Genomic DNA, 10,986 nt, shown 5'->3' on the forward strand with positions numbered 1-10,986 from the left:
AATTCCATCACCTCCACTAGCTTTGTTCATAGTGATGCTTTCTAAGGCCCACTTGACTTTGCATTCTAGGATGTCTGGCTCTAAGTGAGTGATCACACCATCGTGGTTATCTGGGTCATGAAGGTCTTTTTTGTATAGTTCTTCTGTGTATTCTTGCCTCCTCCTCTTAGTATCTTTTGCTTCTGTTAGTTCCATACCATTTCTGTCCTTTATTGTGCTCATCTTTGCATGAAAATGTTCTCTTGGTATCTAATTTTCTTGAAGAGATCTCTAGTATTTCTGATTGTATTGTTTTCCTCTATTTCTTTGCATTGATCACTGAAGAAGCCTTTCTTACCTCTCCTTGCTTTTCTTTGGAACTCTGGATTCAAATGGGTGTATCTTTCCTTTTCTCCTTTGCCTTTAGCTTTTCTTCTTTTCTCAGCTATTTGTAAGGTCTTCTGAGACAACCATTTTGCCTTTTTGCATTTCTTTTTCTTGGGGATGGTCCTGATCTCTGCCTCCTGTACAATGTCACGAACCTCCGTCCATAGTTCTTCAGGTACTCTATCAGATATAATCCCTTAAATCTATTTGTCACTTCCACTGTATATTTGTAAGGGATTTGATTTAGATCATACCTGAATGGCCTGGTGTTTTTCTCTACTTTCTTCAATTTAAGTCTGAATTTGGCAATAAGCAGTTCATGACCTGGGCCACAGTCAGCTCCTGGTCTTGTTTTTGCCGACTGTATAGAGCTTCTCCATCTTTTGCTGCAAAGAATATAATCAATCTGATTTTGGTATTGACCATCTGGTGATGTCCATGTGTAAAGTCTTCTCTTGTGTTTTTGAAAGAGGGTGTTTTCTAAGACCAGTGTTTTCTCTTGGCAAAACTCTGTTAGCCTTTGACCTGCTTCATTTTGTACTCCAAAGCCAAATTGGCCTATTATTCCAGGTATCTCTTGACTTCCTACTTTTGCTTTTCAGTCCCCTAAAATGAAAAGGACATCTTTTTTGATGTTAGTTCTAGAAGGTCTTGTAGGTCTTCATAGAACCGGTCAACTTCAGCTTCTTCAGCAGCATTGGTCGGGGCAGAGACTTGAATTACTGTGATAAAAGAGATCATTCTGTCGTCTTTGAGATTGCACCCAAGTACTGCATTTTGCACTTTTTGGTTGACCATGAGGGCTACTCCATTTCTTCTAAGGGATTCCTGCCCACAGCAGTAGATATAATGGTCATCTGAGTTAAATTCACCCATTCCAGTCCATTTTAGATCACTGATTCCTAAAATGTTGATATTCACTTTTGCCATCTCCTGTTTGACCACTTCCAATTTGCCTTGATTCGTAGACCTAACATTCCAGGTTCCTATGCAGTATTGCTCTTTACACTTTCAGACTTGACTTCCATCATCAATCACATCCACAACTGGGTGTGTTGTTTTTGTTTTGGCTCCGTCTCTTCATTCTTTCTGGAGTTATTTCTCCACTGATCTCCAGTAGCATATTGGGTACCTACCGACCTGGGGAGTTCATCTTTCAGTGTCCTATCCTTTTGCCTTTTCATACTGTTCATGGGGTTCCCTTCTCCAGTGGACCATGTTTTGTCAGAACTCTCCACCATGACCCGTCCATCTTAGGTGGCCGGTACACTCATGTGTCATAGTTCTTTGATTTAGACAAGGCTGTGGTCCAGATCAGTTTGATTAGTTTTCTGTGATTGTGGTTTTCATTCTGTTGCGCTCTGCTGGATAAGGACAAAGGCTTATGGAAACTTCCTGATGGCAGAGACTGACTGAGGGGGAAACTGGTTCTTGTTCTGATGGGTGGAACAAGCCCTGGGACAATGCTCAGTAAATTTTTAATCCAATTTTCTGTTGATGGGCTGTGTTCCCTCCCTGCTGGCTGGCCACACTATAGTGGAGGTAATGAAGGTGGTGGTGACCTCCTTCAAAAGGTCCTGTGCACGCTCTGCTGCACTCAGTGTCCCCGACCCCACAGCAGCCACCGCCGACCCATGCCTCTGCCAGAGACTCCTGGACACTCGTGGGCAAGTCTGGGGCAGTTTCTTGTTGGGTCACTGCTCCTTTGTCCTGGGTCCTGGTGCGCACAAGGTTTTGTTTGTGCCCTCCAAGAGTCTGTTTCCCCAGTTGTGTGTAAGTTCTGGCGGCTTTATAGTGGGGTTAATGGTGACCTCCTCCAAGAAGGCTTATGCCATACCCAGATCTGCTGCACTCAGAGCCCCTGTCTCTGTGGCAGGCCACTGCTGACCTGTACCTCCACAGGAGACGCACAGACACTGTTCTGGCTCAATCTCTGTGGGGTCTCTGGGTCCTGGTGCATACAAGGTATGTTTGAGCCCTCCAAGCGTCTCTGGTTGTATGCGATTTGATTCTAAACGCAGTTTTGCCCCTCCTACCGTCTTGCTGGGGCTTCTCCTTTGCCCTTGGACGTGGGGTGTCTTTTTGGTGGAAACCAGCATTCTCCTGTCAACAGTTGTTCAGCAGTGAGTTGTAATTTTGGAGTTCTTGCAGAAGATGAGCGTACGTCCTTCTACTCTGCCATCTTGACTTGCCTAATAAATAGTTACTGGATGATGATAAGTAGTATGGAGAAAAATAAAGCAAGAAAAGGGGAATAGGTAATGTCAGGAGCAGGTATGAACATGTATACAGTTTTGAATGGAGGTAGGGAGGGGGAAGCATAGGGAAGGCCTTACCAAAGTGATTTTTAAGTAGTGACCTAGAAGAATATTTGGGGAAAGATCATGCAGAAGGATCATCAAGTAAGAAGACCTTGAAGTAGATGCATTCCTGGGCCAGCATTGAGATCAGAGTGTCTGTGGCAGAGTCAGTGGGACAGTAGCAAGTGAAGTGGGCTTCCCTGGTGGCTCAGCAGTAAGAATCTGCCTACTATGCAGGAGAGGTGGGTTTGATCCCTGGGTTGCGGAGATTCCCCTGGAGAAGGGCATGGCAACGCACTCCAGTGTTCTTGCCTGGGAAATCCCATAGACAGAGGAGCCTGGGGGGCTACAGTCCTTAGGGTTGCAAAGAGTTAGACACAACTGAAGTGACTTTGCAGCAGCAGCAAGTGAAATAAATCATAGAAGTAATGGGAATCAGATTGTGTAAAGCCTTACTGAGGCCACTGAGTAGGAACTCTGGCTTTTGTTTTTAGTGGTATGGATACCATTGGAGGATTGTGAGCAGAGGAATAAAATGACCTTTTTATTATTTAACCTTCTGTTGCAGAAAATTAGAAATACATAAAAGTAGAGATGAGTATAATCTTATCAAGTATTAATTCCCCAGCTTCAGTAATTAACTCTTGGCCAATCTTGTTTCATCTGTAATCTCTTCTACCTCTTAATTTCCCTTTGGCTTTTTAAATTCCAGGCATTATATCATTTGTAAATTTTTCAAATTTCACTTACCTTAATTAAGATCATTCTGGCTACAACTAGAGGGACAAGGATATAAACAAGAGGATCAATAACGTTATTTCAGTAATGCAGGCAAAAGATGATGGTGGCTTGGTTTAAGGAGGCAGCAGCATCTTTTGTACTAATGTGATTCTGGACATATTTTTAAGATAGAGGTCATAGGACTTGCTAATGAATCAGATGTAGAGTGTGAGCTAAAGAGAAGAACCAGGAATGACATAGGTTTTTGATTCATGCAACTGGACAAATGGAATTGCCATCAATTAAATTTGAGGTAAGACGGGAAAGATTAAGTTTTAGAGGGAGAATGAAGAATTTTATTCTGGCAGTATTTAATCTGAGATGCCAGTTAGATAGCCAAATAAAGATGTTGATTAGTAATTCTTGGTGCATCAGTAGTTCATTGGAGAGGTCTGTGCTGGAGCCAGAAATATGGGTAATGTCAGCATAAAAATGGTTCTAAGGAAGTGACCATGGATAGAGAAGGGTTTTAAAAACTGAGCTAATTGCAGCATTAAGAAGTTGAGAGGAAAAACCATCAAAGGAGACTGAGAAAGGATAGTCACAGAGGTAGGAATTAACCAGGAGCTGGTGGTATCCTGGAAGATAAATGAAGAAATTATTTTAAGGAGGGACTAATTTCCTGTCAAATGCTGACAGTGGGCCTGATAAGAAGAGTTCTGAGATTGATTTACTAGGTGAGGATCATTGGTGATCTCAAGAAAAGAAATTGGAGTGAGAGCCTTATGCAGATGGATGTCAGAGAGATGAGGACATGAGGCATTGAGTTTAGACACTTCTTTTAGGACTTCTTTAGCAAAGGGGAGAAGACACGGAGGTGCAGCAGAAATGGAGAATAGGAACTGGGGGAGTTTTCTTTAAGATGGAGGAATTTACAACACTTTTTTTTTTTTTTTTTTTGCTGATGATAATGATCTAGGAGAGAGAGATAAGTGAAGACTAATTGATGAATTGTCTATGTGATTTCAAATAGAGATTCACGTATTCTAGATTGCCTGACAAGGATGTCTTATCACAGATTTTCACATTGTAGTAGCCTTTGTTGCCTCTTTTCTTCCTATCCTTCATCAAGTCTATAATTGCTTACCCTAATCAGCAGCTCTTCAAGTCTCATATGGACAGAAAGGTCATGTAGCTATTACTGATATCATAGATCTCACCACTTGTAGCTTTCACAGAAACCAGAAAATGTAGCCAATAGTCATGCTAGCATTTAAAATTGTGTGTGGTAAAATGATGTCTGATGACTTATTTTTGGTGTAGTTTGTATTTATTTTAATGATTCAATTCCATTGTGGTTACAGTTGGTTTTGAATGTTCTGAATTTGTTCAAATTAGATACTTGGTTACAGTTCTAGAGTCATAACTTGACAGATACGTGAAGTTCACATGTGTTTAATTGTGTCTCTGTGTACAAACAGGTTAAGATGCTTTCAGATCTTGATTGTTTCTTGGTTTTAGAGTTTTAGAAGTACGTTTATTTCTGCTTGGTGCTGGTTTACTTAACAGAAGTATTGCTTTTAGTTGTTGATATTGTGGAATATTGACACAGATGTTGCCTAGCTGACTTATTTCAAAGCAAGCTCTTAAGTTAAATTTTCTATATGGTCATAAATCAAGTAAAGGTCTACTGTAACTATTTTTTTTTACAACTAATTTCCAGTATTTTTCTTAAACAGATTATGAAGCAATTGTGAAGCTTTCAGATGGCTTTAATGGAGCAGACCTAAGAAATGTTTGTACTGAAGCAGGTAAGGCTTTAAAGTACAGTTTTTACTCTTGATTTTGATTTGTTTAATTTACTAAAAATGTGCTTGTGTTTGTCCAGATGCAGAGCCTGGACTTTGCAAGGTTTTGAGTGCTTGTTATTTTCTGGGAATTGATTCCAAGAAGTAGGAGAGAACAGGGCAAGTGAGATGCGAAGAGGGAAGGCTGTTACAAGGGTACATCGCTAAAGTAACTGTTGTAGGCAGGAGGTGTTTGATTCTGATGAAGCTTCAGAGAAACATACAGAATTCTTTCCAGGATTGTCTGGCTGAAATACGGGAGACCAGAGCATTTATTTACCAGCTCTTATCCTCTATTCCTCCATGGGATGAGATCCCCTTGGGAAGGTTAACTTCTTGGCACTTACAGATGCCTCTGGGTAGGGTATGGAAAAACATGCATGTGATAGCATGCTGTCCCCCTGGAGTAAGTCTGAGACCGTTCAGAACTGCCACGCCTGCAGAAACTCAGCCGGGCCAGCACTGGGGGTCACTCCATCCACTGCAAAATGGTTGACAGGCCTTCTGACACTGGTCAGCCAGTAGTTCAGTTTCAAAGCTGGATTTATGAGTTTTGTGTTCATGCAGTTTGTGGAAATGTAGTAGTTTTTTAGTATGATTTTCTCTGTGAATTGTGTGATTTTTATTTCTGGTACCAAGTGGCTTTAAAACCCTATAGAGTCACTTAGATTTGTCCTCCACACAAAATTTTTAATTAAAATTAATATCTACAGTATATTTTAGACTTTCATAGGTTGCATATGAACAGTTTTTAAGTATTACAATATGTGATTTCCTTTTGTTTTCATTTTACCTTTAGCCTTATTTTTACGTTTCTTGTAAATTCACCAGTGTTTAAGGAGGCTGCTCAGACATGCTTCTCCATAGGAGTATCTTCGGGTATACTGTGAATTAGTATCTAGATCAAAATCTGCAGGTCCAGAAACTCTGAGTAGAAGTCACAGTTAATCATGCTCACAAAGACTTACTAATAAGCCAAAATATTGAGGTAAACTCAGTAACCTACACTAAAAGCAAACCAAAAGTGAAGTCGCTCAGTCATGTCAGACTCTTTGGAACCCCATGGACTCTAGCCTACCAGGCTCCTCCGTCTATGGAATTTTCCAGGCCAGAGTACTAGAGTGGGTTGCCATTTCCTTCTCCAGGGTATCTTCCCAACACAGGGATCGAACCTGAGTCTCCCACATTGCAGGCAGATACTTTACCAACTGAGCCACCAGGGAAGCCCACAACTTAAATTATGATTCATTCTCCTTTCAGAATCTACATTGGACCAAATTATTGGAAGATTATTTTGGTGAAACTGAAATCCAAACAAAAGCAGTATCATAATCTTAAAAGCTGATACCATTAAGTTATATTCTTTCCCCCACATTTTTTAAAGTTTATTTTTAGCTGTTTCCCAATAAAGAACTGTAACTTGTGTGTGGATTAAAATTTAAGCTTTTTATGCTTCTCATATGGAGACAAACTGAATTTCTTTGGTTTTCTTTTTATTCAGCTTCAAATTTTTTTTGTTAACATATCTTTCTGTGAGTTAAACTATATTTAATTCAATTATAGTTGTCTTTTTCCATTCAGATCCTGAGATTATCTTTCTTTTTGAGAATGTATCTCAGATTCACTCATTCACTAAAAATTATTTGGAAACAGTAATATGCACAGGGTTTGGAAAAATAGCTTGCCTAATTAAATTACAGCCTTCTAAACAGGTTTTAAAACTTCACTATTAAAAAAACTAGTCATTTCCATTCACCTAATTTCTGAGGATAGCACCGAATAACTATTGCCAAGATTTCTTATATAGAAATCTTAAAAGGGAAGACAGGAAGCAACCCTTGAAATTTTCTATTGCAATCCAGTCATTTAATGTTAGTGAAAATTCAGTATAAGCAGATTCTCAGTGAAAATAGTAGTAGGATTCATTTATTTAGTAGATTATTTTACCAGTTTTAACTTATTATGAAATTAGGTTTGTCTAAAAATCTGGGACCTACATCTATGACACAATTAACGTTTTTTAAAAACACATACAAACCTTTACCTCCTTGTCAAGTAGTATTTGATAAGTAACGTGTCAAAATTTGAAAGCAAAAATTGAATTGTGGTATTTGAATTGTGAAAGTCATATTATCAATTTGTACATGAAAAAGGTAAATTTTCTTATATGAATATGCCATTGGCTTTTGTTAAAGCCCACTATTGACTTTAATTCTTATTCTCTAAGTTTTTGATTATTAACAAGGAAAAGATATCAAAATTACTGGAGTTGTTTTGTGTTTTCCCAAACCATAGATGGGAGAAGGCAATGGCAACCCACTCCAGTACTCTTGCCTGGAAAATCCCATGGACAGAGGAGCCTGGTAGGCTGCAGTCCACGGGGTCACAAAGAGTCGGACACGACTGAGCTACTTCCCTTTTACTTTTCACTTTCATGCATTGGAGAAGGAAATGGCAACCCACTCCAGTGTTCTTGCCTAGAGAATCCCAGGGATAGAGGAGCCTGGTGGGCTGCCGTCTTTGGGGTCGCACAGTCGGACACGACCGACTCGACTTAGTAGCAGCAGCAAACCATACATGTGCTTCCTCCTTCCAGGGGATTGCTGCATGTAGAGTTAGGAAAGAGCTGCCTAAAATGTGTATGTATGTATTGTTGATAGTTGGGTTTTGTTCACTGGCTGACTGGTGACTCAGACGGTAAAGCATCTGTCTGCAATGCAGGAGACCTGGGTTCTATCCCTGGGTTGGGAAGATCCCCTGAAGAAGGAAATGGCACCCCACTCCAGTACTCTTGCCTGGAGAATCCCATGGACGGAGGAGCCTGGTAGGCTACAGTCCATGGGGTTGCAAAGAGTCGGACACGACTGAGTGACTTCTCTTTTACTTTCACTTTTGTTTTTTCAAGATGCCATTGGATACAGGGACTATGTGAGCTGGAGTTAAGTATCCAGATAATTTTCTCATTGTTTCCTAATTTTTGGTTTGGAAAATAATGCTCACTATAGCTATGGAAATTAGTTGAACAATGATAGTGGTTTTTAACAAATTGGAACTGCTTGCTGAGAAGTAGTACCTCTGGGTTCCTTCACATTTATTCCATAGAATAATATTACATTATTTACTTTTCTTTTAAAGGTTTTTAAATTGAGATATAGGTTTAATTGATATATAAACTAAATTAACATTTAGTCTCATGTGTACAACATAATGATTATTTGTATATATTATGAATGACCACCACAGAAAGTCTAGTTAACATTCTGTCATCACACATAGAAAAATATTTTTCTTGTGATCTACTGTTAGCAACTTTCAAATATAAAATGCAGTGTTAATAAGTATAGTTACCATGCTGTACATCTCCAGGACTTACTTTTTTAAGTGGAAGTTTGTACCTTTTGACCACCTTCACCCATTTCACTTACCCTTCTTCGTTATTTTATAATAAATAATCACATATTAAATATAGCTTCATTATTTTATAATAAATAATCACATATTAAATATAGCAGTCATGTTGTTTTATTCTCCACAGGTATGTTTGCAATTCGTGCCGATCATGATTTTGTAGTACAGGAAGACTTCATGAAAGCAGTCAGGAAAGTGGCTGATTCTAAGAAGCTAGAGTCTAAATTGGACTACAAACCTGTTTAATTTACTGTAAGGTTTTTGATGGCTGCATGACATCTACTGGCTTAATTTTAAAAAAGTTAAGGAAAATAATGTATTGGCAATGATCTCATTAATAGCATATGAATAAAAATGTGTATGAATAACATTGTAAAAATTAGTAATTCAGTAATTCTGCTTTTAAGAAGTACAGAGGAAATTTGTATGTTTGTTAATGTTGCATTTATTGCAGCAGAAGTCAGAAGAGTATGTTGAAGCTTTTTGTATTTGCTGTGTGAGTATTTTGTAAAACCTTGAAAATGGTTTGACATAGTAGTACCAGGGAGCATTTCTTATGACTTATTTTATATCACTTGTTTTCCTCATCCTAAAAAGTTTAATAAAATCTGTTTAATTTAGTTCTCCTACAAATATTCTTGTCTTTTATAAGACTACATTTACAATGGTCTATTAGGTTCTTTAGTAAGTATAATAAACTAATAACCAAGATGAAGTTGTATTTAGATTGTAGATTTTTGAACTTTAAAACAGTACCTACACTCAGTGTTCAAGACCATTTTATTACATGTAACATAGGTGTGTATGTGTGTGTGTGAGAGAGAGAGTCTATATCTGTATATCCCTCCTTCCAGAAAGTATTTATTTCTTTGCCTACTATGATTAGGCTGTATGATAGTTGATTGATATAGTACATGCACATCCATACCTTTTTTTTAAGATTATGATTAAAAGTAATGTTTGCTATTAAATGTGACTTGGTTTTCTTGATTTTTGTAAGATGATAATTTCCTTTTGAGGAGGTTTGTACACTCTTCTCAGAAAAATTTACACATAGGTACACACAATTTTGCATATATTAAAACTTACAAGATGTATTATTTCCCAAGCTCACCCATGGACTCCATAGGTATCTATGGATACCAGGCTCAGAGTGTCTGATGTAGGGGATGTTGATGTCAGAAGTGTTCAAAACAAAAGTTCTGTTACCTATACACAATTCTTTCTCATATTATGTGGCAATTAAAGCTTTAACAAATTACAATAGGAAATCATCATTGGGCATCAATTAAGATTATGTTATTAAAGGTGCAGTTAAAAAAAAGAAACTGTCTTCAGTTTAGTAAACACTGAAGAAGTGAGTATGACTCAGGTAAGTATAAAATCATTCTTCTAATAAAAAACTTGCTAGCAGAGTAATATGTACCTTTTTATAACTAAAAGAGAACTGTTTATAGATAGTGATAAAGAAAATGGAGCCCTCAAACTAGCCATTTAATACTCAAAATTAAACAGTTCTATTTCTGTATATATTTAGCGTGTTTCATAAATATGACTATAAAAAGTAATAGGATGTCAGGTTTCGGTCAGATATCAATGTGCTCTTTTTTATTCTTTCCATTGTAATTCGCAGTTCAGTTATTGAATGATTTTCTCACTTTTTTACTTTAGTGGGGGGGGGGTGGAGTTTTTAAAAGAGTAAGTTTGGTGTACAAATCTTGAATGTTTTAAGTGTGGGTTCTTCCACTAATTTTCTTAATTTTCATCTGTTTAAAAAACAAAAAAGATACCATTATCTCCCTAGGCCCAGAGAAAGTGTTATATACCTGAACTTTATAAACAATATAGTATTAACTGATTCAAACTCCTTTTAAAAAGATATCGAAAGCCATGTAGTTTATAGTTTACTAAAACGTTGAAGTCTAATCTTAAAATTAAAGAGACCTTCAGTATTATGTACAAATTAGTGAGCTATCAATTTTTCTTATTTAAGATTTTTTCTTGATAGTTTCCAATTGTCGTATTCCCAAGTATTGTTAAAAGTACACCGTTTCGATTTGCTTAAAAGTGATAGTGTTTCATTCTCTGTGTAGCATTACATAATTTTCAGGTGAACTCTTCATTACTTTTTTGGTTATAACCTCACCACAGATTGCGCAGGATTCTCAATAGAGGAGAAGACTATAGTTTCCTTTCGTATGCCAGTTTATGGTGGCTAGGATGTCTTCCCGGTTCTTACACCAAAGTAGGGATTTGCGTTGATTCCAGAAAGGGCATTGTCGTTTCAGATTATCCCACTGCCTTTCCCAGGACAGTCCTTCCTTCTCCCTCCTGCGGCAGCCCCA

General features: G+C 37.9%; 1 protein-coding gene across 1 annotated transcript in view; it reads left to right on the top strand.

Moving 5' to 3' along the window:
- Nucleotides 1-9,631, top strand: part of PSMC6 (proteasome (prosome, macropain) 26S subunit, ATPase, 6) — a 25,202-nt gene extending 15,571 nt beyond the window's left edge. The window contains exons 13-14 of the mRNA XM_010834578.1: nucleotides 5,126-5,197; nucleotides 8,769-9,631. Coding sequence (XP_010832880.1) covers nucleotides 5,126-5,197; nucleotides 8,769-8,887 — 191 coding nt within the window. The 3' untranslated portion in view covers nucleotides 8,888-9,631. The remainder of the gene's footprint in view (nucleotides 1-5,125; nucleotides 5,198-8,768) is intronic.
- Nucleotides 9,632-10,986: the final 1,355 nt, after the last annotated feature.

Source organism: Bison bison, unplaced genomic scaffold, assembly GCF_000754665.1.
Source record: "Bison bison bison isolate TAMUID 2011002044 unplaced genomic scaffold, Bison_UMD1.0 scf7180017864034, whole genome shotgun sequence".
NCBI classification, from domain to species: domain Eukaryota; kingdom Metazoa; phylum Chordata; class Mammalia; order Artiodactyla; family Bovidae; genus Bison; species Bison bison.